Consider the following 25,536-nt stretch of genomic DNA (forward strand, 5'->3'; position numbering starts at 1 on the left):
TATTCCACATTGTTTTGACTTTTGCCAGCATTTCTAGTCTTTTGTCATTTGAATATTCAAATCAAAGTAAAATAAAAGTTATGTAAAAGTGTAACTGTCACCTAGGTCTAAATCACTCCAATACTCTCACACAACACAATCAACAAGACTTGAAATCATGTATGACAATCTATTATACCTGCAGGTACAATGACACTTGCAATAACTTGCAAACAAACTGAATTCAGGAATTGTGTTGCATTATGCATAGCATTAACAGGGAAATTTACTTTTTCTTTGAATTGGACTGACCCCATACGTTTGACTAAAAAGGGTAGAACATGTTTCCTGATTACCTTAATCTTTATATCATCTTCAGTAATGAATGGGAGTGATTAATGTTTGTTGACATGGACCATGCAAAAAAGGGTACAGGACAAGATTTCTCGGAGTATGATCGAAATTCAGCTTTGTGATTATAATGCCTTGGTAACGGTCCTGGCTCGTCCCGTTGTACCCCACGTTGAGCTGAAGTTCAAAACACCGAGCGGTCAGCTGACAGCTCCGACGCTGAGAGTACTGTCCTCAAGTTATCAGCAACGACGTTTTGTCTACGACCAGATTAGCAGCATGTGGATGTCAACACTAGGTGGGAACTTCAACTGACCAAATTTTGTCAGGTGGATGAACAAACAAAGACATCTCATGGTTTCCACAACAAAACGCACCCGTGGCTATCACAATACCGCTAAACTTTCCGCCTAATGCCCTTTTCAGCAAACTCAGCTGGACAGACACTGATCTCCGTGTATGTATGGCTGTTGCAACTTATAGCATTTTCAAAACAGACAATGAATTCCTATTACCTGCAGAAGCAAACACACTGTAAATGTTCACCCATCAACCTCTCTTAAGCATCCCCTGCAGGCAAACAGCTAGCTGCAACGCTTATTTGGGGTAGTGTTTGCAAGCTAAGTTACCGCTAACTAGCTCTACGTTAGCTTAAATACTTTTAGGGAATAGCAAAACAAATTCTTTTAAATGTCGTTATTTTAGACAAACTGTCTTTATATGCCCCATTAGCCGCATTGTTACCAATCCAGCTGACATGCTATGGTTAGCTTATTCACCTCCTCACTGTTGCTGGAGTCGAACCCCGCATCTTTCTGGCGCCTGTGCTTCTCCGCCACACCGAGAAGGCGCAGCAGGGACGGATCCTCGCTCAACGCGAGCCCGATGTTTACGGGCCTCGGCCCTCCGGCAGCCAGCTCCCCGTTGTCCGAGCCCAACCTTCCGCGTCTGGTACGTTTCTCCGACCGCAGCCTGCTGCGAGCCGTGCACGGCCGGCCCGGGAAGCGAGCCCGGGCCGGCGCTTGGGTGCTCAAGCCCGCGACGGTGGCGGGAGATGATAATCCGCCTCCCGATGCCGCCATTATTTACTACAACAACACGGACGGCGCGCTGGCGGAGGGAGACTGCAGCGATATGGGAGGCAAGATGGACCGCTCTGAGGCAAAGGCGCGAGATAGAAAGGAACCACAGAGGAATCATGGGAAAACGAACTTCGCCGGCCGAGGGCGACCCCAGTTCAACACACTGGGCGACTTCGCTTGTGTAGAGCAGCTTTCCAGACCTCCAGGAGCCCCAAAACCCTCATTTTTGATTAATTACTAATTTGTTAGAAACTTGCACCGTTACAATACAATGTCAGCAATGTCCTTTATTATCCATCTGTGGCTCATTTATAGTATATTTTGCTCATTTGTTGTTTTGTTGTTTTATCAAACTGATTTCTGTCTGTTAAGTGACACACAGAAATCCGATGAAGTTGCAACCAACAATAATTTTCATCAATATGGCCAATAATTATTTTTGCAATAAGTGACTGAATGATCAGTGTATAAAATGTTAGAAAATTGTGCAAAATGTCCATCATTGTTCCCTGAAGCCCAAGTTAACATATTCTGATTGCTTCTTTCTTTCTCTGAGCAGCAGCCAAAAATGTAAAAATAAGAGTTTACATTTAGTTTGGATAGTATAGGCAAAAATCATTGATAATCATTGCTGTGAATAATAATGAATAATAATAATGAAAATGTGTAGCTTAATACATAGTAGGTATTGAGATCAGTGACAGACAACTAGTTATGCCCTTTCTCAAATTAAAAGAGAATTTAAAAAAAATGAATTTTATAGTTTTAGTCAGATATTTTTCTTCTGAGTCATATGTATGACATGCTAAGTAGTACTCTAAATACAGTATATTCAGTGGTAGCAGTGTTAGTATATCTACAGTATACTGCTTTAAAAAATGACATAAGCATCTTATAACCCATTCACACACACGGACACTCACACAAAGTGACAGACAAAAACACCACAGAAATGTAAGTATTGTTTAATGCAACAATTATTTACTTTTCGGAAGAAAAATAAGACCCAGAGATTACATCAAGTCTCATAGTACAGAATCCTATACACTGGCCCATTTATCAGATTTTGGATTTCATTATGTTTAGGACTGACTGTACATTCTCCGTATAATTGTCACCTTAGACTTAAGACTTTTTCTGAAAATAAAATAATACAGTTAAATACAAAACACTCCCACACTTGAGGGAGAATTAGCTAGTTTCTCTACAGTGAATATAAAACATTTCAGGTACAACAGAGGTAATATGGGCAGCAAAAAGGGCCTTGTGATGACGATTTGACATAAATCCAAATTATGTACAGAGATTTATTTACAAGAGTAGGTTGTCCTTCTAACAGCAATTAAAAACAACACTCCAGAAACAACCTTCTTAATCCAACTGTGTTGCATAACCTTGTTTCAAAAGCTCTCACCCTAAAATATCTTCTTCCGACACTCAACAGAATATGGTAAGAAATACTCTGACAATCATTTGGGAGGGTGAAGTTGCAGTCTTTTCCCCATATATTATCTTTTTTCTGCTACATTCTCTCCCTCAGTGTGGGTGTTCTGGTGGACCTTTAGGACACTCTCTCGAGCAAAGCTCTTTCCACAGGTGGGGCAGGTGTATCCAGAGCGGTGAGCCCTGGCCATGTGTGCTCTGAGCTGATCAGGCCGAGCATAGCTCTCATTACAATCTGTGCAGGCATGAACCTTGCGAGGGGGAAGCCCATGTGCCTCCTTCTTGTGTGCCCGCAGGGCTGCAACAGAAGGGAATATGAGGTCACAATTTGCTTCGGGACAAGGGATCTTAAGCTCTGGTTGCAGCTCATTGGAGGGGCATCCCTCTGTCAGAGAGTCATCATATCCTTTGCATCCCCCTGCTTCCGCTTCATGTTTGATCTTCTTGCAGTCAACGATCCCTCCTTGAGCTTCATACTTGGGTTTTCTGCCGCGTTTTTTCCCTTGCAGCTTAATTTCACAGTTTATATCACTAGCGAATCTCTCCTGGTGCTGCAGGAGCTCTTCTTCTGTCTGGAAACCACTACCACATTTGCAGCATTGGTAGGTGTTGATGTCATCAGCCACTACAGGCCGCTGGGGGTGCACTGCAATGCGATGGCTGCGAAGTCGTGAAGGACTGGGGAACAAGGCGCCACAGTCCCTACAGGGACACCGTCGTTCTATGCATTCATGTCGTCTGTGTTTGTTCAGCTGCATTGAGACATTAAACACTCATCAAAGACAACAAACAATTGTTTTATCATTTTTAAAGCAAACTAAACTATAAACTATACAAGACAGCACAAAAAATAGGCTCACGTGTAGCCTGCTGTGCCCTCACCTCAGTGAAGGTAAAGAAGCTTTTCCGACAGTAAGGGCAGCGGAAGGGCTTCTCCTCTGTGCTGTGGGAGGCCTGGTGCTCGCTGAGGTCCTCAGAGGCAGAGAAGCACTTGTCACACTTGTAACAAGTAAAGACTGTATCAGTCTGCAAAATAATGAGCAGAAACTTTGTTCAAAATAGTGAAATACAGACTCAAGACATGATTCACTGTTTTGTGTGTGTTTTTTAAGAAGGACGAAAGGTAATTTTCTTTTTACTTTACATCTCCATTCTCATACAGAATGATGTTATGTACAAAAATCATTATCATCATCAACCATGGTTGGGCTCTAATCCTTATAGCATCACACTTCATAGTTAACTTGCAGTTCACCGAAAAGTCATCACAAGAGCTGAAACAATTAGTTGATTAACTGATCCGTAGTCCACAGAAAATGAACCAGTAACATTATGCATAATGGATAAATCACTCGTCATTTCTCAAGCAAAAATGTCTAACTTTTGTTTTCAGTGGTACTAAATTACATGTATTTGCGTTTTGGACTGTTGGATGGGACAAACTAATGAAAACATTAATTTACTCTATGAAAATTTGTGTTCCCCATGTTTTAAAAACCAAATGATTGATCAACAAAACATTCACATTCTTCACATTAATCTATAAAGAAAATAATCACCAATAGCAGCCCTAATAATCAGTATTATTATGAATTTCATTTCATATGAATTGCTGAGTTTGTTTACTAGCAGCCTGACCTGGCATTTTTTTTGTCTGCTTTGCCCTACCTGTTGCAGCTGCTTTTTGTACTGGTCTCTATGACTCTTCCTCATGTGTCTCTCCTTGGCTTTGGTGTCAGAGAAGGTGATGAAGCACTGAAAACATTGTAGACTCTCATGCTGATCTGGATGACAGGGAGATGACAAGTTGCTAAAAGATTCATTCAAACGAAACAGTGGGAATAGACTGCATAACTGCAGAGCATCAATGCATGCCTACTCTGAGCAGTCAGAATTCATAAATGAATCATGCATATACAGTAAATGTTAGCTTACAGGCCTGCAGAGGGGTGACCACAGGCTCAGACTTGATCTCCGCTGAGGTGGATCTCATCTCACTCCCAACAATGACTTGCTCTATCTTCAACATTTCCATGCTGATGCTTTCCCACACTACCCAGCCACATGGAGCTGTAACATAAGCACACATTGCTGTAGTATACACACTGCACATGCATCATAGGTGTATGCAAAGCTGAACCGACAAAAGCAGAGCACAGCAGTAACAGACCAGGCTAACGTCAAGTTAACCAGTTTACAAAGAAACTGGATGTTTGGGCTAAATAATTAAAGTTAAATAGAAGAGGGTGGTGTTTTATATACGTCAGGCAGACTAGCAATGAAATAAAAAAGAAAACAGCTGACGTTAGGCCTGAGGTCGCTGACAGAAGGATGGACGGAAGAGACGCTAGTCGACATGCACAGCTACAACTAGAAGCGAAATGATTGTGCTCATATATTTTTTTAATATTCTAGTTTGCATTTCCTTGTGCTTCCTTTGGTGTTACGCCTGTGTGTTTTAACGCTGCATCTGTGTGAGGAATTACGATTAAATTTGATTTAAGTTTTTGTAAACAATTCAAAGGAGGGAACCATTTCTTACCGTTCGACTCGTCCGCTAAACCGAAGCCGCCGAGAATGGCATGCCCACATCACGTGACGTGGGCAGGCGGCGGCGTTATCGCGAGATTATTAGAATAGCGCTTTGTCTGGAATGCGCCAGTGTTGGTTTACAATGAACCAAACAATCCTTCAGCTTCAGTCAAAACATTTTTGCAGAAATACAAGTTTTAAAAGGTGAAACCTTGATTTATATAATTTTGAAACAATAAAGACTTTTATGTTAAGAATATCTCCTCATGATAAAACAAGAGCATATTTTATAAACGTTTTATATGAATTTTATTTATGTCCATAATATGTGCTAATCCCTGACTGTTTTGAACTCTACCAATTAATGTTTACTACTTTTGTTATGCTGCTGAATGTTGAATGATAGTCTTTCACTGCATAAACCTTGGGAGCTCAAATGATTCAAATTAATTTTTAACAACTACCAGTTTCAAAACTGACAAAACAAAATATGAATGTTAGTTATGATTTTCCCCTTTTCTCTACACATAAAAACACAACAAAAAGACTACAAATAAAAAAAAGCTAATTTAAGGTTCATAGAACTTTATTGGTAAATCAGACAAGGCAGACACATCAATGTAAAACTTGATGATGAGGTGATAAGACGGCACATATCTTTTTAAATAATTTGTCAGTGACACAGGCATGAGGTTAAGGGCATATGAGGCAAAAGAAGGAGTTCAAGGAGTTCAAGGAGCCATTTAAGCCCTGGCCTGCTGCTGCTGCTGGTATTCAGCAATTCGGCTTTCCATCACAGGCCTGAAGTGCCTGATCAATCCCTGGGGACACAGAAAAGAGAACACAAAGGCAAATTAATCTAGATTTAATTAAAGCAGAATAACAACAGTTGTTTTTTTTCCCTAACAAAAAAAAAAAAATCAGTGAAAGCATTAATTCCTGAAGAGAATATTTAGGGTAAAAATGAATGACACAGGGCATAAAGGACCTCAAGTACATTTTTTGGAGGTTATGGTTTGCGGTTGTGTGTTTACTCTTCATAGTTACACTGAGCTAAATCTAATGCAGTCCAATACAACAACCCAGCAATAAACCTTTCCTTCATGAAGCTTATTATATTCAGTTTGTGTCACTTGGCTGGGGGTGTCAAATTCTGTGCTAATCTGTGCTAAAGGCGGTATCCTTTAGCACAGGCGGTTCCTTATTAATTCTTTAAATTATCCTAAAAATATGCAAATGCATTATGAGAGTATATGGGGTTACCTGCACTGGCCATGCCGCACCATCTCCCAGGGCACAGATAGTGTGTCCCTCAATTTGCTTACTGAGCTCCCAAATCATGTCGATCTCTGCTGGCCGTGCGTCACCACGCACAAAACGCCACATCATGTTGTTCATCCAGTCCACCCCTACAGAAAGAGAAGGACAAGAGAAAAAAAAAAAAAAAGAATTTTGAAATTTGTTAGAGACATTGCGAGACATTGAAAGACCCTGACTGAGACCCAGTGTGTGAAGCATTAAGGTTAGAATGATCTTTGCATAAAGTGATACTCAAGCAGCCTTTACCTTCTCTGCATGGTGTGCACTGGCCACAGCTCTCATGTTTGTAGAACTCAATCAGGCGTGCAATGGCTCTGATAATGTCAGTCTGCAAAAACAATACGTACACAAATGTGACCAATGATGTTTGCTATTTTCTTTATGCATGATAAATTACGCTGCAAGGGGGGCAAACTTACCGATTTGTCCATAACGATAAGAGCAGCTGTGCCCAGTCCAGTCTGAGCTTGAATGAGGCCGTCAAAGTCCATCAGCACCTCTTCACACACACTCTTAGGAATGAGGGGTGTTGAGGAGCCACCGGGGATTACAGCCAGCAGGTTGTCCCACCCACCACGAACTCCACCTACAGGACAGATGTTTGTTTCAATTAAGTAAAAAAAAAACAAAAAAAAACATTCACTTAGGCTGTGCATATGTTAAGCTATCTTAATTTTTTCAGTCCATGACCTCCCTCCTCCGCAGGGAAACACATGCAGACAGACAAATAATGTGTGTAGGTGTCCCTTTACCCCAGATTCACTTTGTTAATTCACAAGAAAATTTTTTGCAATCACAAAATCCCATAACATGATAAAAACATCACAAACATCTCACTCTATCCCCCAGTTTGAAACCCAAGTTGTTATTATTAACTCCAAAAGGTTGTCTCAATTAATGAGTCAAGTAGGCTCATTACAATATTGGTGTCATGTACCTGCATGCCTCTCGATGAGGTCTTTCAGAGGGATAGACATCTCCTCCTCCACAGTGCAGGGGTGGTTAACATGGCCAGAGATATTGAAGAGCTTTGTGCCAGAGTTCCTCTCTCTGCCAAATCCCAGAAACCATGAGCCTCCACGGCGACAGATGGTGGGTGCCACGGATACCGTCTCCACATTGGCAACAGTTGTCGGGCAACCAAACACACCTGTAAAATAGTAGGAAAAGTGGAATAGACTGTAATTACTGGTAGGTTGAAGAAAATGTTGCAAGTGTGAAAATGCAGTAGGGGATACAAGCAAAGGACGAATAAGATCAGTACTCCCCCCCCCAATCTCCTCTTTCCACTCACCAACGTCAGCAGGAAATGGGGGCTTCAGGCGGGGCTTCCCTTGCTTTCCCTCCAGGGACTCAATAAGAGCGGTCTCCTCTCCACAGATGTATGCTCCAGCTCCACGCATCACAAACACATCAAAGTCATAACCAGAGCCACAGGCGTCCTTTCCAATCAGGCCAGCAGCGTAGGCCTCATTGATAGCAACCTAAGGACAGATATTGAAAATATAACACTTCAACAGGATGAATTATATTTTACTGTGCAATCATACCTTGTGTTGGAAATAAACTGTCTTACGCCTGCACTGTGTTGAAATTAAGCCATTGCCATGATGTATATAGAATCTTTAGTTTATCTGAATCTGAATAAGGTCATAGTTATATTACGTGTAACAGAATTAAGGTATGCAGATTTGAGCATTGATGGTCCTTTGCATTATACGAAGAGGTGTGTCTGTTACTTAACCTAGCTTAACCTGTAAATGTAAAAAAGAATAAAGATCCAATATTGAATTATTATCTTCCAATTCTTGCCATTCTGGAAAAGACTGAGCCCTTAGACTTGTACTTACAAAATTCAATAGAGTGTATTTAGAAATATTGAATAGTGTAAAGCAAAATGGTATTTTTTTTATCTTCTTTCTCCAAAAGTTGATTTGGAATTTCCTTGAGAAATGTTCAGTAAAATTATTTAATCTCTGTAATTAAAAGGTTTTTAAATCTTAGGATTCACTCCATTTTTACCTGCAGGTTGGATGATTCATTGTAAAACTCTCCTCTGATATAGATATAAGCAGCACGCGCCCCCATGGCCTTCCCAGCCACCAGACAGCCCTCCACCAGCTTGTGAGGGTCGTTCCTCATGATCTCCCTGTCCTTACAGGTGCCAGGCTCACCCTCATCTGCATTCACCACCAGATACTTTGGCCTACAGTAAAGAAGAAAATTAGAAGTGAGTTAAATAGGGTCATTTTTTTCCAAAATCAGCCGCTGTATTTGATAAGTCCAAAGTCTAAACTTTTTATCTGTTTGGCCAAGATTTCACTGTTGGCTTGTTTTAAAGCTGCACTTGTAAATTTTCTTCTTTCATGCTCTTTCAAGAAATTGGGATTGTAAGATACAATTTGAATTAATGTAATAATAATTGCATACTCAGACCTCAGTGGTTCCTCAAATGACATGACAACATCAAGCAAAAAAAACGAAGGAAATGTGCGTGCATCTATCACTCTTCTCACTGACCTGCCATCGCTAGGCTTGTTCATGAAGCTCCACTTCATGCCAGTAGGGAAACCAGCTCCGCCCCTCCCACGCAGCCCAGATACCTTGATCTCATTGAGGATCCAGTCAACTCCCTTTAGAAGGATCTCCTTAGTTTTGTACCAGTCACCACGCTTCAAAGCCCCCTTCAGCCTGAAACACAAATATGTGTAGGTGAGGACAGTGTTCTGTGCTACAAACATTGTTGATAAAGTTTGAACCTTCAAAAGATTCTTGTCAGGTTAAGAACCTGCATAACTGGAATTATTCTTTTGCTTTTACTGCTCTGTTGCATTGTATAAGAGAATCAAAAAAATCCACGTGTACAATATGTTTTAGATTGTACAGAGGACATGAGAATAACATCAGTGGTGTTACCTCCAGTCGTGACGACCATAAAGGTTTGTGAAAATTCTGTCCTCATCTGCCAGCGGTCCATACGTTGTTTTCTTGGGAGCACTCTGGAAAAATGAAGCAAAGGCATCGGGTGTGAATGATAATTAAAGCTACCATGTAATTAATTTATTTTAGTTTCAAATGAATAAAGGCCAGGTACCTGCGCTGTGCTGTTAAATCGAGTAATAGCAGTCACTCCGCCTTGACTGACAGCAGCTGGGGCTCGTGCCACCCCGCACACTACAGCACGAGACAGGGACAGCATCTTTCCTGCAGAGAGGACAGACGGTATTGTCAAATGACAAAATGAGGCCCACGCAAGTTAGTTAAGGTTACATACAGTTTCCCCTTGTAATCCCTAAAGCTTAGGCAAGAAAGATTGCGGTTGCACACATACACAAAGCCATTATTTCTCAATTTAAGTCAAGATTTTGCCAGTTTTAGAATGCATTATGTTCAGGAAAAATGTTTTCTGTGGCTTCTTGTGTTAAGAAAACAAGTCTTGCACAATTTGAGAAAAAGGTTTTGTAGTAAAACATTCATATTTCCAAATTAGAGCTGAGGAGCTAAGAACTAAAACTTAGGTGTGGTATCAGCACTTTAATATCACCCAAATATTTAAGCAAGAAAATGAAAGTATTGGTCTGGTTTGCCAGTAGCCCAGTGGACTCAACGAGAGCAACAACCAATCAATTTGGTTGAGTGATATTCCATAACCACACATATGGATTAGTGTTATATGTATTTTAATGATTCTATCACTTGCCTACAGTACATATTAGTTTGATACGAGACTCGTGCTGTAATTTCATGTAATAACAACCATTATTCGTTAATCCCAAACAGCTTTTCATCATGTCATCTTATCAAACTTGATCAAAACAAAAACAGTAGGTTGAAAACTGATCGACACAGATTCAGTTTCAGCAGTTTCGCGTTTTTTTTTTTTTTTTTACAACACGACAAAACACAATAAAGGTAACTAACGCTATATTAACTGTCACTTTTTGGTGGCGACCCAAGATGGATAAAATCTGTCTTTTAGGAGTGGAAAAGATTCGACAGCGATCTTGTGTAACTACAGATGTGATGTTGTTATGTCAGAGGTTTTCAGTTAGCTAACAAAGTTGAGTGAATCAATCCCAGTACTCCAGCTGTGATGTTCTAGGTCAATACACTTATAAATAAACTGAGTAACTATGGCTATATTTGAGCTCCTTTGCCTCGCTTAAGTGTAATGAGAAGAGTACACACTGACCTCCATGCTCAGTTAGCTACTGCTAGCCTGGCTTAGCCGAGTTAGCTAACGGTTAACCTTGTAATGTCAAAATAAAAGCAGCGGATTCAAAGCGCAGCATGCAGATCTCACAGTGACAACATACAAATTAACTGGCGTATATCAGCTCTTGCATTCAAAGCAATGACACCGCAAAAGTTTTAATGTAAGTGAACAAACGATCGGTTCTCGTTACCTTTTCTACGTCCCGAGTTTATGAAATAGCGACAGGAAGTAGACGCGCACACGGCCCGGACACAGTCATCGACAACACCGCTGCCGCGACGTGGAGGATTATTTAAAAGATCTGGTTGCACAACATGACTGTGAACCGCCCTCTCCGCAAGAAACAATTCTTTCATAACTAAAGGTCAGTCTGTGTCTGTGTGTCCAGTACTATACTTAAGCGCTATTCTATTTAATGCCACTATATACTTCTACACTGCTGCTTTCTGAGGCAAATTTTGTACTTTTACTCCACTGCATTTATTTGACAACTGTGGTGACATGTTACTTAAAAAAATTAAGAGTTTACATACAAAACATATGAGATTAAAATATGATGCATTGTCATAAACTAAATTACCAAACAATAGGTAATTCGTTTTTAGTAAGGAAAAAAAAGATACAATTTTATGACAGTGAGAATTAATTTATGCTCAAGGCCTGTGTGCTCAAAAGCTTGAATAAATAACACCTGTGAAACCAGCTGCATAGGCAAAACTAACATTTTTTATATTTATGTTTAGAAACAGTTATATTAACATGACAGTATGAGGATCATTAATCATAAAGTTTAATTGATGAAAAGGGATATCAGCATTTGGTTAAAATTGGACAATTCACTTGTTAATTAGTTCTTACTGTAAATTACTGTAAACCACAGGCTTTTTTTTTTCCTCTGCATCAAATTTACCTATAAAAATACACTCAGTCAATATAGTTATAGCAGCACACATATAATACAATTATCAATCAATATTAATATCTGTTCTTACTGTTAAATGATTACAACCTCAGTCACCTGTATTTATCTTTCTGGGTTGTTTTCCAATAGTTAGCCAATAAACATTTCAAATGAATCATTCAATATTGCTTGCAGAAATCAGATTGTAGATTATAAATCAGCATTTGAAAAAAGTGTGTTTAAAAATGAACTCTTTGCAGAAATGAAAACAGATTAATCAGCATTTTAAAGGGAAAGTGAGTAACTTTAAATTTATGTGTGTGTGTGTGTGGGGGGGGGTGGGGGGGGGGAGGGGGGGTTTACATCTAACAATACTGGATACTTCAATATTATAAAATAAACAACTCCTAATGTGTGTACCCTGAAATGTAGTAATTTATACAGTGATGTATAACTGTCTCTGTACAGTTAGAGCTATTACATCACAGCAGCTTATCCACAGTGAACATTGACATTAACCCTCACTTGATGCAACCTGCAGACTCGTGGAATCATTTGAATCAGAGCTACATAAAGCTGTGTGATGTATTGCCCAGCTGGTGCTCCTGTGTGCTTCCAATATGCTGTATGACTGATGTGATGGATAATGAAACTGCAGTCTCAGAAAGCACACCGGAAACTAAAAAATGATTCTGAAAGCAGTATTTACATTCAGAAAAGCCAGTTGCTCTAGGTAAAAAGCACATGTATCACCAAAAAAATAGAGATTCTTTTCTTATCGATGTTCAAAGAGTTTGTAAATAATACAGATGATATAACATGAAAAGTGTAAAAATATCTAATGCAAAATTCTCATGTGGATTAAGTAGATTCCAGTAACAAAATTAAATTAACTGAAGGTACAATATGTTCAACCAAGTGTAGAAATAATGTGTTAATAAATAAAATTGAAGGTCTCCATCTGGTTGTCCTTCGCTGAGTATTAAAGTCAAGAGCAATCAGTAAAGATTTACACTGAAGGTTTCTTTGATTCTTTCTTTGTTGTTCTTTGTGGTCAAGTTCAGTCAAAGTGTGACAAATGTTCTCCACGCGTCTGTCTCTGTTGGTACTGAAGAAGTCACTCTGTTGGGGGAGGCTGATAACTGGGTCTGCGAGCAACCCGTCCCAGCCGGTCCACAGCTACGCTCTCAAACGCCCTCCTCATCAGAGGATGTTCCTCCAGGACCTCGTTGAAACTGTCCACACTCAGGGAGTAAAGACGACAGTAGGTGTCAGCCCTGACAGTGGCTGTGCGTCGGCCCTGGGTTAGCAGGCAGATCTCTGAAACCAGGCAGAGGGAGTCAGTTTCACCATGAAAGCGATAGTTTGATGTATATATCTCTCTCAGTAATCCAAAAGTAATCCTTAACTCTTTGGATGATTGTTTAATCGTTTAATTGTCATCTCTAAAGAAAAAATGTACTGGTTCCAGCTTATCAAATCTGAATATTTACTGTTTTTTTTAGTCTTCCAAGAACGTAGACTAAATATCTGTTTTTCAGTATTTTCTGACATTTCTAGGCCGTCAATTAACTGATTAACTGAAAAAAATTACAGTCAGATTAATTAGTAGTGGAAGTAATCAAAATTTACAGCCTTACATATAATGCAGAATGCATAATAAAATAAGTTGCAGATAAGTAATAAATTTGGGACACTAACAGCTGCAGTGAAGTGAAAAGGGGGTCAGTGGCAGCTTTAACAGGAGAGCGGCAACATAGAGGAAGCAGAACCACAGAGCCTCTTATAGATTTGATGGGGAACTGTCTGAAGGTTGAAGTCAGTGACATATGATTTACCCCCAAAATACGCTCCATCGCTGAGCTTAATCTCCTTACTGCCGCGTGGGATGACAGTGACGGTGCCGTGCTGGATGAAGTACATTTTCCGACCCAGAGTTCCTTCTCGGATGATCAAGTCTGCGGGTTGGAAGACTTCGAAACGCAGCTTGGTCAGGATCACTGTCACAAAATGAGGGTCAGTGTTGGCGAACAGTGGCATGTTGGCAACCAGCCCACGGCAGTTATAGCTGACTATCTCCTGCATGGTGGGGAGACAGAGAAGAGAGAAAACATTTAGTAATGGTCAAAGGGGCGATGAGATATCTACTGCTACTACTACTACTTTCCGACTACTGGGTTTTGATTATTTTTGTTATCATTTAATGTGCTGGTTATTTTTTCAATTTATCGTTTAGACTGTGAAGAAAATTGTGAAAAAATGGCAATCACAACTGCCCAGCGCCCAAGGTGACATTATGAAATGTCTAGTTTTGTTTGACCAGCAGTCCAAAACCCAAAGATTCAGCTTCTAATCGAATATGACCAAGAGAAGCAGCAAATCTTCACATTTGAGAAGCTGAAACTTATGAAAAATGTGGAATTTTTGCTTGAAAAATGGAAAAAAAATTATGAAGTGACTATAAAAATATTTGCAATTTTCTGTTAGTCAGCTTTAAAATATTGTTGTTTTTTTTTGCAAACCTGTATGTATTTTAACCTTATTGTCCAGACCTATATTTGCATCTGAGTAGGCATGAGTAAATAAAAGAAAGAAAGAGAGAAAGGAAGAAACACCAAGTGAAATCGAGGGTTCAAATAACACACCTCCTTGAGCGGATCACTGAGCTCTCCAAGGATGCTGTCCTCGTCAAACATCTTGCCTTGGAACCGCTGCTCGTAATAATCATGGATCCTCTGTCTTACATCTGCTGGCAGTTTATGGAACGACATGTACTGCTCCACTTGCTTATACTGAGAACATTTGTACAAAACACATGGTGATTTGACTTTCATAAGGATACAATTGAAATTAAACTACTTATGTCAGATGTAACATTTAGTCATATTTTCTACCATGTGTTTGCTGAATTACTCCTACGCACAATAATTATGCATTCATTCTATTTGTTTCGCCAGCTTTTTCCCAGTTTTAAGTGGATTACAAACTCATTTGTAATGGGCATTAGCAAACAGTGATCCAAAACAAAGGTGCCGCCACTGGTCTATCATCCGCTCTGCTTTATCTTGTGAAAATCCCCTGGAAAGGGTCAGACTAAGGCCACAAAATCCATTAGATAATACACATATTCTCTAGGCATTTGGCACGATTTCCACGAATAAAATACAAGCAAGTAAGCAAGCCTGTGATATAAAACATGGCTGTGATATTAAACCTTGAAGCCAGAATCACATTAGCATCCACGTGAGGATGCTGAGACATATTGCTCACAAAAGAATTGAATCTGTAGGTCAAAAGAATTTTAGTTTGTTAAACTTTTCAGAGGCAGATCAGCGCTCTTTACCTTCTCTTGATACTGGCGATGTGATGCATCCAAGGACTGCACCAGGTTAGTTGCATGGCCGAGGAACATGGCGTAGCAGGTCGCCCCCACAACCATACTGATCATGGTGAGCCAAACGTCGGTCAAGCCCTCTGGAGGGTGGGCACCGTATCCTATACACAACATGTGACTCATGGCCATAAACAGGGCGTATGAGTACTGTATGTGCCATGTAGCATTCTGAGAGGTAAAAGCGATGGGAGATGAGACAGGACAAGACAATGTTATCATGAGAGAACATATTTTACATGGCTTCAGATAATAATTTCCGTCAAGTGTGGAGTTTGGGATTCATATAATTTCTTATTTCTTATCAGAAAGAAAGTAAACAAAGTCTTAAGTTGGTGCAGTTGCAATTAATGGAGTGGTTTGACATTTTTGGAATTTAATTTAATTTTTTTGCTGAGAGTTAGATGAGAAGATTGATACCACTCTCATGTCACTATGGTAAATATACCATTAGCAACAGCCGTTTAGCTTAGCTCAAAGATAAGAAACATGGGGAAACAGCTAGCCTGGCTATGTCCAAAGAAGACTGCATGAAGTTACTGCACGTATGACATGTAACCCCCTGCAAAACCACAAAATGTCATTTTTACAATTCAGTTTTTTTACAAACTAACAAACGAGATATAATATTCCCATAAGTGAGCTTTACAGGTGCTGGTGGGTGGATTCCACTACTTTCCAGTATTTATGCTAAGCTGAGCTGTTACTTACAATATATTTACTGTAATGACATAGTATCATTATTCTCATTTACGTCTCAGCAAGAAAGCAAACAGGTGTATTTCCCTGTATGAATTGCCAAAGCCAGAGTCTTTTAGTCAGTGTGTATACAGAAAGCAGGTCATATGCTGGGCTATTTCTTTGGTCAGGAAGCGACTTACAGACTAAACAGACAAGCTACAACATGTTAACTAGTGATAGAAGTGTTTGTAGGCAGACTTCCTCTAAACAAACTGTTTCCTGCTTTTTCAAGTCTTTATGCTAAGCTGTTACTTGAAGCAGACAGATGTGAGAGTTGTATTTTCTCATTTAACTCTCTGCAAGAAACAAGCATACTTCCCAAAATATTGAACTACTCTTTTAATTATAACATGTTAGTATTTAACTTCATTTTTGATGAACCTGAACTCACCACCATATTATTTTTGGATACCCAGCAGTCTGGAGGAAAGTCCTGCAGCATCGGCACCATAAAGGTCAAGCAGCCATCCCAGTGACACAACAGCAGCATCATGCCAATCAAGTTGACTATACGCACCACTGCACTGGCCAGGTCATAGGTCATATGGAAAATCTGACAGCGAGAAAGTTGGGTGGAGGAAAAGAAAAACAACAACATATACGTTATATATGTTTCCAGGCACATGTTTCCGTGCTTTCCCTCCTTTTTCTTTACCTCTTCCCACTGATGAATGTAGCGGATGAGGCGAGACAGTCGGAGAAGACGCAGCAGACTGAGGATCTTTGTGAAGCGCACAATGCGGAGAGCACGGGCGGTGCGGTACACATCAGATGACTCGTGCCGGGACTCCAGGTCAGCAATGAGGAAAAAATAGTCAACAGGGATGGAGGAGATGAAGTCCACCGCGAACCACGTGCGGAGGTAATGCATGCGGATCTCTTTGGGGTCCAAGATGATGTGGCTGTCTTCCCCCAGGATGCCGGTGCGGAAGTTGAAAACCAGGTCCATGAGGAAGAGCGTGTCAGACAGGACGTTAAAGGTGATCCAGGGCATGGTGTTCTGGTCCTCAAAGAAGGTGATTCCCCAGGGTAAAATCACCAGATTACTCATCATCAACAGGAGCATCACGATGTCCCAGTAAAACCTGGACAGAACAGTGAAAGAGTGGTGGAAGGTTATGCAGATGTAAAGCTGAGCATTTCATTTTCAGCCAAATCTTTTCCACTAGTGCTACAACTGTATATTTGGATATCTAGTGTCCAGAATCTTTCGGTGCTCACTGGATAGGATATAACACATAGTTGATTAGCTGAGGTCTCCACTCCACAGATCACTTTTTTTTGTCACAGTAATGGTCCTGTTCACACATGACCTTACAAATTAAGGTTATTGCTCTGTATTTTAGTGCTTAAAGCAGTCAGTTCATACTGTGCTCTGGTCAAGTGTTCTCAACTTTGATGAAGAGTAATGGAAACATTTTCGCGTGTTGTGTAGCATGTTTGAATGAATGCTTCAACTCGTTCTGAAGCAAAAAACTACTCATTATCAAAAACCAAATGTGAGCTAGATCATCTACCAGATGTGGTCTGGTTAATCCGATCACATTCTGATCACAATCTGTTCTGTGTGGATTTATACCTGGCATTAACATGCATTTATTCCTTATCCACATACAGACTTCATGTTAATTCCATGGGATCTGACAGTTACAGAATTTTAACTTAGAGAAGTAAAGTCGAGTAAAGTCATCCAATCATGTGGACGGCGTGCCGTCCCCATTTCAGAGGTGACCCTTACTGTCATAACAGCTTCTGTCACAGGAGGAACCCCTCTCGTTAAAAATGCATGGTGTTTACCTCACCAGGCTCAGTGCGCTATCAAAAAGACAATGTAGAAAAGAAAAGGTCACTACCGCCGGACATGTCTGGCCTGTGATGTGTGGTTTGATGCTTCAGACATCAGAGTGTTGAAGCCCAGATGTCTGTGCCATACATCACTGCGCTCGTCATTCGTCTGCTTCAAGTCATGCAAGTCCCATTTTATTTAGGTCTCCAGTGTCTTGTTATACATCATGAGGACACGGTTTGGGTTTCCTTACAGCTTGTTTCCATTAAGTGTCAATCACTTTGCGTCTCTCCCTTGCTCTCAGTCTCTCTTTCATTACAAAGGCACAGTAACAGAATATGAACCAGACTATTTTTGATTACTGTCACAGCTCGGCGATCGTGCTATGAACCCTGTGAGAAAACAACCTCCGTCTTTAGCCAGTCAGAGGGGAGATACAGGAACCGATAGATTAGTTCCTCGTTCTCATTCACGTTTATCCCTCCATCAATCTCTTGTGTCCCTGTCCTCTGTGTCTCCACGCTGGTTTACATGACTACTTATCATCGCCTCTCATGTTGCAACAGATTAGTGGTTGCTTACTGCTAATAACTCCAGCAGAGACTCTGGACGACAGTACAGCTGTTTACTGGAAGTGAGTGCATACTGTATATGTGTGAGAGTGTGTGTGAGAGAAACAGAAGTAATCTGCTGTATCAAAAGCTTTTAGGAAGGCTATTATAACAGTGGGAGTGGAACAGGAATAGAATTATGGGTGTTTGATAGCGTTTTATGTTGAATCTGCTTATCAACTAAGTTTAGCTTTTACTTTATTAAAGCAGCAGAAGTTATGAATAACGAGGAACTAACATTCAAACAACTAAAATTTAAGCTTTGCCAGTTTTGTTACATATTAGCTGTTAAGATAAACGACTACCTGATGCCTTTCTGTCGTCAGCCAAGCTAGTGATGGGGCTCCTGCATGGCGCCACCACCACTTTGGTCTAGACTGAAATATCTCAACTACCATCGATTGTCATGGTAACGATTGTCATGAAGTTTTCGTACAGACGTTCATGGTCCTCAGAAGATCAATGCTAATGCTTTTGGTGATGCCCTTGTTTGTGGTTTTGAGCAAATGTCTCAACAACTATTGGATAGATTGATACACCATCGACAGCTCTGGAACAAACGAGTGAGAGGACTGTAGGTTATTTCTAATTATTACGTTGACAATCTGAATGTTTTGTACATTGATCATCGCTAAAAACAAAGGAGATAAAGATTTGACAAGAGGGGTGCTGTGGTTGCCCAGCAATTAAAACACACATCATATGCTGTCATTGCATATCATGCATGTTATTCCCCCTCTCTATCTCCACTTATTTGCTGTCACTTACATATTCTGTATATAAAGATTTGATAAGAAGATCATTAGCCTATCAGATTAAGAAATTTGGTTATTTTACCAACTTTAAACTGCATTCAAAATGCAAAAGGCAGCTAGATATCTGACCTTAACCTTTACACATGAAAGTTGAGCACCACAAACGTGCTGTTCCAACTCATTCATTTCAAAGGGGAAGTTGGAGCATAAGGTTTAAGGATAGCAGGCCTTCAGTAATCCCCCCTCAGATGTCTGTGTATTATTGCATAATAGAGCAAGATTGGAATTATAGGGATTCTTATGGGCAATAATCCCTCTGCATGGATTTATCCTCCCTGTCTGGCATAGGCCGGATGTTTAAGAATTGTTTAAATTACATGGCGGCTATTATCAGTGACCACATAGACGGACAGCTTGAGCGTCACTGCTAAGATGTTGTTCAGCCAAAACAAAAAAAAAACGTAATGATCCGACAAATCCTTCAAAAGTGAGACAAAACTAGAGCAAGAAATTATTGGCTGTTTTTCAAATTGGAACACTTAATTATTGGGATCAATGAATGTAGTTCTCCCTCCTGATAAACAGGAAGAAAGGGAGTCACAGGGGAGTGGTATCATTAATCCAGATGATCTTGTCCTATATACTGTATCACTAATCAAATCCCTTCATCGCCTTATCATGTGCTAGGAACCATGACATCAGCTGCTGTACTGCAGTCTGTCCTTGGAAAAATCGGATCGGAGAACTCTATCACAGACTTTTTAGTTGGATGAAGAAAACCGCCTTCAGTGGGGTAATTTATGGAGGATCAATGACAAATTGGGTATTCCTGTGTTGGGGAAAAGGTTACATGTGACATGTGGTGCCACCCATTCTGCATTTCTGTCTGTCTGCATTTTCTGAGGAAATAATGTTGGCAAAGTTTCCCACAAAAAAACGATTAAATTAAGAGGAAATCTTAAAGATAACCCAACCTCATCATTACCTGAAGTCACTGTAGGGGTGGATGATCCATACTCCAAAGCTCTTGACCCTGGCCTGCTCGGCAGCAACACCCTGATGACTGCCAAACATGCGCAGGGAGAACTTGTTGACCCCAGGCTGCAGCATGGAGCAAAACTGCTTCTGGAAGTAGGTGGAGTGGTCCTGTGGGGGGTCATCGTCACCACCTTCACCCTCCCCGTCGATGTCCAGCAGGCCGTCGGGGTCAGCTGTATAGTCATCATTGTGAGTCTTGACCAGGGAGAAGAGCGTCTTGTTTACGTCACTCCTCTTCTCTGTCTTCGGGGATGGGGTACCAGGGGGCGTTGCCCTCTGGGAAGAACTTTTCCACCTTGAGAAACGGAGGCTGCTCCAGCTGCGATACCTGGGTGTCTCCAGTTTGGGAGCCGGGCTCTCGCTGAGGCCTCTCTGGACGTCCATACTCCTGGAGGGACTGGTCATTTTTAAAGGCTACCTTGCACCTTAGACTGAGCAAAGCAAAAAGAGCTCTACTGTCCCTTAAGGGAGCCTGATTATGAAGTTCACTTTCTAACAAAGTTTACTGCAGATGCCATTTTCCATTTGATGCCTGCCTCTAATGTTAACTTCCTTTACAGAATAAAATACCAGATAAAAACAATTATCCAATTTAACAGCCAAGCTTTAAAATGCCATGCACTTACTATAGTTTAAAAATATAACAGAATATCTTCAGGTGACACTACAGCAAATTAAAATACCATGAAGTACCAGGAGGTCACTTTTATCTCTTTTAGAAAAAGTGTATTTTCCCACAGCACGTCTCACAATGTAAAGCCATGAAAAGTTGCAACGTCCATTTAAAAAAGTACTTTTCCTGAGATGTATGAAGTCCACTCCGAGGAATAATATCAAGTTCAGCCTGAGATGGTCTGTGTCCGCCTCCGGTTGGGCAATGAGAGGACGGACGCAAATTGTCAGCGGGGGTTCAGTAGCCTTCAATAATCGGCTTGTTGGCATAACTGCGTCCACTCATCACTCACCTCTCTCCGCCCCCTCCCTCGCGGCGGTAGGAGAGCCCTCCCACCCTCGGAGCTCTGGTGCAGTTGCAGGTCAGGTTGCTCGGTCAGCCTCCAGGTCAGCGACGCCCAAAATATAGTGAATGACTTACTATTGGTCGGCAGAGGGGAACCACCGCGGCTCCATACCTGCTACATTTCACTTGTTACACTCGATATGAATTTGATTAAAAGCGGCTGTAACGTGGACGTAACTCCTCCAGTTAAAAATGAGAAACTCGGTTGGCATTACTGCAGTTTAGCCTACTGAATTAATCCTTCTTTGAAAATGCCAGAACCCTCTAAAACCTTGCTTTGACCTTTTTTGTGTATTTTTATTTTTTACTATATTTACTGCTGACTATTTTCTAATACAAATGTGAAACTTTAATCATTTTAGTGTAGAAAAAGTGATAGAAAACATTTATGGTCACATTTAGTGCAATTAAGGCAGAAATGATAAACAATCCCTTAATGTTGTTTTTTTAGGATTGCAATAAGTGTACCAGTTATTTTTTTAACTGATACATTAATTATTTTGTTGATATAATATCAGAAAATTGTGAAAACTGAACAACACAGCCTCCCAGAGTCTGAGGTGACATTTTCAAACTCCTTAAGTCCAAACAACAATCCAAAACTCAAAGACATTTGATGTTTGTGTCAAATAAACTGGACTGTTGAACTATTATTGTTCATTTTTAAGTATTATTATTACTAAAGTTGAGTTGCTGGACAATTGAATTGAAAAAGCCTCAGTGAGCAGCTACAGCTGTGCACTCGCTGCCTTGCTCAAAGGCGTCTTAACAGTGGTGACTGCTCTTTCCCCAAACTGGGTGTTTTTTCTAGCTGCTCTGTGGATTTAGGGATTAAAATCACATGTCCACACATTTTTGGATGATTGACCTGATTTTTATATGTTGACACAAAAAAAATAGACAAACTTACTGTTTCATTTGGTAGCTATACTGTATCAGCCGCTCAATAGGAATTATTGCAATTACCAATGCACTTTAATTAGTCTGTTGCAAATCAAAAGCACATGTGGGAAATCTTGATGGAGTTAGATGAGCACTACAATTTTATATATTCAATAAAAAAAGAATATATAAAATATAATAAGGATTAAGAGTTAGGCTAACCTGTACAGGCCCTTCTAAGTTATGTGTTTGTTTAATTCCACCTGTGTATTCAGACATTCAGTCTCTCTCTAATTCCCTGTCTGTGACCAGGTCAGCCTCCAAATCATTACACCTACTCCTGTACTCGATCACATTTCACCATTGTCGGCCATGCGCTCCCTAAAGTGGCAGGTGTCGTGTTCCAGTTTACACCAGTGACTCAGACACTGGCACACTTGAGAAGCTACAGACACAATTACTGGGTCACACCTCGAGCTTGCCCCTTGCTAAAGTTTAATGTGTTGGATATTATGGCCAAAGTTCATCCGGGAATAGTTCTGAACTAAGCATGTTCTACACCGAGCCTTTTAAAACATTATATAGTGGGGGAATAAGTAGAGTCAAAACATCAACTGCAGTGTGGGTGCAAACAAGGTGTTTCTGTCATGTAGCCTAACCTCATTGATATACATGAGTATAGAAAGCATTAGAAACACCTGTCAGTATCATGCAACACAGATCAACAACTCCACAGACTGTCCTCCATGAGGTGATATAATATGATGATGTCAGAAGAAGTGACACCAAAGAGACAGAAAGAGAGAGAAAAAAAAAACTTGGTCAGCAGGTTTTTTTTAATACCTAGTGACAGTCATTGACCTCAGGCAGTGAGAAACTGGAGTCCTGTGAGAGAACAATGTGACATAGTTGCTCAAACAGCTGAACAACTGATTTCAGTCAAGACTTTTTCACGAGAAACCGATTGTGCTGTCTTGACTTTTTCAAATGACGAATCTCTGAGGTTTTCAGTCAGGAACAATTCATTACAATATTCAGTCATCTCCAAAGTTAGTTTCTCCAAATTTGGTGATTTTTACATTTTCAGAAAGGATTAAATGTTCATTTATAATCTGAGAAAATCTTCTTGTACTAAATAAATAAAACCCAATAAATGCATTGTCTGAAAGTGCTGCAAAGTATTTAAATACAAACTTGAAACCCAACTTTTTGGTTTGGCTTTTGATTAGAACATTTCATGACCATTATTTGAGTTGTATTTAATTACTATCATCTTCTTTTATTACTTTGGTTTCCACTCACATCATTTTTATTTTTCACGTACATCAGTCTCCATTTTTTTTCAGATTATATATATATATAAGCCCCACAAAAAGTATATATGGAGAAACATAGGTGGGGAACAAGTGCATGCCACACATTCCAGAAATGATAAATGATGTGACAGAAGAAAATGCCCCTGAGAGCATCAAACGCTTCAGTAAAAATTATTATCAGTGCTGGGACATAAACCTAAGCTCAAAAACATATCAATAACATTTCATACATCAGTAACAGGAATAACAGAAAGAATATCAAAACCAATCTGACACTTAGAACAAATTTGAGTTACTGAAATGGCGGACAAGTAGTGTCAGGTGGCTGATGAGATTTTTTTTTTTTAGTTTATCGACGTCAGAGCAGGGGATACGGTGGTGGTGATACCGCATAATTTCCTAGAAGACACAATCAGATCATTATTATTCCATTATTCCTGCTCCATATCTGCAAAGGTTTGATTTATTGTGATAAGAAACTTTTTCTTGTGACTTACGCAGCTAGTGTGCCGGTTTTAAGATGATCACATATCGGTCTGTGCCCCGTCAGTTGTGCTTTCAGAGTATCGATTTCTTGGTTCCAGGCATCGGACTCTGATTTTAAAGAAGCTTATGTGACAAAGAGAAGAGAGGGAACAATTCAGACCTAAACAGTAATTCTCACTTTTCTCCACATGGTGGCAGCATCATCTGAGTATAAAGTATCTGTGAAGTAGTTGCATGTTATACCTTCAGTCTCAGCGTGTTCCTTCTCACTGCCAGCAAGCTCATCAGTTTTTGTTTTCTGCAATATTGAAAGGGAAAGTGAACTGGAACGTACACAAAAATTGAACTTGCTTGTCAGTCTTACTCCCTCTCAGATAGACGTATAATGTGAAAAGAAATGGAAGCCAACTTAATTTAAGTACAAACACCTTAAAATTTTACTTCAGAACAGCATAACTTGAGTAAAGGTACTTCATTACTTCCCACCACTGCCCAACACTTTATGAACATACTGTGCTCACAAAGCCCTTTGGTATTAATATTCTCAAATGTTTTCTAAAAAGGGTGCATGGTTATTATTAAAAAATAATAATAATAATACAAATCCGCAAACTGGCTGAGACAGTTGTTTTCCAGAACTTACCCCTGGCCTTTCATTCATGTACTAAGGTCTCCTCTAGCATTTGCATAGTGAGTGTGGAGAGGAGGAAACAGTGCAAAAGTGAGCTGTCACACTGTCTGGTCGTGTTAGAATGACAGGCAAATACTGAGGCAAAAAAAAAAAAGAGGAATAAAAAAAACATCACCTTTTCTGCTTGACAGGCGTCATTTTCTGTTTCCTTCTTCTTCATCTCTGGCCCGAGTTTGGCTATAGCGTCCTCCAGATCCTCCAGTGCTTTGGTCCCCTGCACCACCAGCTTTTCCACCGCGATTTTAAAGACATCTTCATTTGAGAGTCGTTCATCAAGAGTCTTTAACCGCTCTTGTAGCCTTTCACACTCACTTTCAAGCATGGACCGCACTTGATTTTGGCCCATAATAATCATCACCAGTCCCATGGACACCAAGATAGTTAAAATGGACACGATCCCAAGACCCCGCATAGTTGCTGCTTGTTTCACTGTGATGCAGAAAAATGAAAACAAAGAGAGGGAGCGAGATAAACATATCTGAAGATGCAGGCAGCCTATGATAACGTGTTAAGCTATGCGACTTCCTCTTACCTGCTTCTACAATTGTAGTCTAATTTACTTCCTGATTTCTTCTGTTCACCAATGTGCCACTGATATATTGTCTCCTCAGACGGAAAACCACCAAGACTCAAAGAGTAGGATGTCACCTGCCCGGCTAGTGTCAATTCATGGCTCTTTTGCCTTCTCCCTCTTTTTCCGACAGGCTGGTAGTCTGATCAGGTTTCACAGTGAAAACAGGTTGAGCAACATAATAAACATTCAATGTGTAGCGATGTCGCTTTTATGAAGTAGTGATAAAGCAAAGAGACTGTCACAAAGTGACATTGCCGTCAGTATATAAATAAAGTAATTTTATGATTAGCAGAATAGCGTGCTTTGACAGGCTGATTGTAAATGAGCTCACCTGTGACTCTGGCCAGAGCCAAGTTTCTGGAGCTTTTTCCACGGAGCAGGTGTTATGATTCATTTACATATAGCCGAGTAAAACATCAAACA

At 40.3% G+C, this 25,536-nt stretch overlaps 3 protein-coding genes across 3 annotated transcripts; all 3 read right to left on the reverse strand.

Annotated features, from left to right (window-relative positions):
• Window positions 1–2,415: 2,415 nt before the first annotated feature.
• Window positions 2,416–5,418, reverse strand: LOC111223515 (zinc finger protein 648-like). Its single transcript, XM_022747699.1, has 5 exons — window positions 5,398–5,418; window positions 4,791–4,925; window positions 4,524–4,639; window positions 3,738–3,881; window positions 2,416–3,607 (listed from the first exon to the last, which is right to left on the reverse strand). Exons 2-5 carry the CDS (start codon window positions 4,888–4,890, stop codon window positions 2,921–2,923), a joined length of 1,047 nt encoding a protein of 348 aa, XP_022603420.1. The 5' UTR covers window positions 4,891–4,925; window positions 5,398–5,418; the 3' UTR covers window positions 2,416–2,920.
• A 537-nt stretch (window positions 5,419–5,955) lies between these two features.
• LOC111223237 (NADH dehydrogenase [ubiquinone] flavoprotein 1, mitochondrial) lies at window positions 5,956–11,213 on the reverse strand. The gene is made up of 11 exons (XM_022747304.1): window positions 11,114–11,213; window positions 9,802–9,911; window positions 9,624–9,706; window positions 9,228–9,398; window positions 8,730–8,913; window positions 8,002–8,191; window positions 7,645–7,857; window positions 7,127–7,293; window positions 6,954–7,035; window positions 6,651–6,796; window positions 5,956–6,208 (listed from the first exon to the last, which is right to left on the reverse strand). The coding sequence occupies exons 2-11, from the start codon at window positions 9,904–9,906 to the stop codon at window positions 6,131–6,133; spliced, it is 1,419 nt and encodes a 472-aa protein (XP_022603025.1). The 5' UTR covers window positions 9,907–9,911; window positions 11,114–11,213; the 3' UTR covers window positions 5,956–6,130.
• Window positions 11,214–12,177: 964 nt separating this feature from the next.
• On the reverse strand, window positions 12,178–21,021 carry LOC111223105 (potassium/sodium hyperpolarization-activated cyclic nucleotide-gated channel 2-like). Its single transcript, XM_022747134.1, has 7 exons — window positions 20,094–21,021; window positions 16,612–17,041; window positions 16,348–16,509; window positions 15,168–15,386; window positions 14,470–14,616; window positions 13,663–13,903; window positions 12,178–13,144 (listed from the first exon to the last, which is right to left on the reverse strand). The coding sequence occupies exons 1-7, from the start codon at window positions 20,549–20,551 to the stop codon at window positions 12,942–12,944; spliced, it is 1,860 nt and encodes a 619-aa protein (XP_022602855.1). The 5' UTR covers window positions 20,552–21,021; the 3' UTR covers window positions 12,178–12,941.
• Window positions 21,022–25,536: the final 4,515 nt, after the last annotated feature.

This window comes from Seriola dumerili, unplaced genomic scaffold, assembly GCF_002260705.1.
Source record: "Seriola dumerili isolate Sdu_G_001 unplaced genomic scaffold, Sdu_1.0 BDQW01000110.1, whole genome shotgun sequence".
In the NCBI taxonomy this organism is placed as follows: Eukaryota; Metazoa; Chordata; class Actinopteri; order Carangiformes; family Carangidae; genus Seriola; species Seriola dumerili.

Bases quoted from the DNA above. Each gene is read 5' to 3' on its own strand.
- LOC111223105 (XM_022747134.1), bottom strand. From the start codon at position 20,551: ATGACCAGTCCCTCCAGGAGTATGGACGTCCAGAGAGGCCTCAGCGAG. The intron at 15,387-16,347 runs GTGAGTTCAGGT...TTTACCTCTCAG, and splicing joins TATCCAAAAATAATATGGTG to AATGCTACATGGCACATACA. The intron at 14,617-15,167 runs GTAAAGAGCGCT...AAATGTTCTCAG, and splicing joins ATCGCCAGTATCAAGAGAAG to TATAAGCAAGTGGAGCAGTA.
- LOC111223515 (XM_022747699.1), bottom strand. From the start codon at position 4,890: ATGGAAATGTTGAAGATAGAGCAAGTCATTGTTGGGAGTGAGATGAGA. The intron at 4,640-4,790 runs GTAAGCTAACAT...CCTGTCATCCAG, and splicing joins GGTCACCCCTCTGCAGGCCT to ATCAGCATGAGAGTCTACAA. The intron at 3,608-3,737 runs GTGAGGGCACAG...GTCTCAATGCAG, and splicing joins GCTTCTTTACCTTCACTGAG to CTGAACAAACACAGACGACA.
- LOC111223237 (XM_022747304.1), bottom strand. From the start codon at position 9,906: ATGCTGTCCCTGTCTCGTGCTGTAGTGTGCGGGGTGGCACGAGCCCCA. The intron at 9,399-9,623 runs GTAACACCACTG...TTTGTGTTTCAG, and splicing joins TATGGTCGTCACGACTGGAG to GCTGAAGGGGGCTTTGAAGC. The intron at 6,797-6,953 runs GTAAAGGCTGCT...CTCTTTCTGTAG, and splicing joins GTGCACACCATGCAGAGAAG to GGGTGGACTGGATGAACAAC.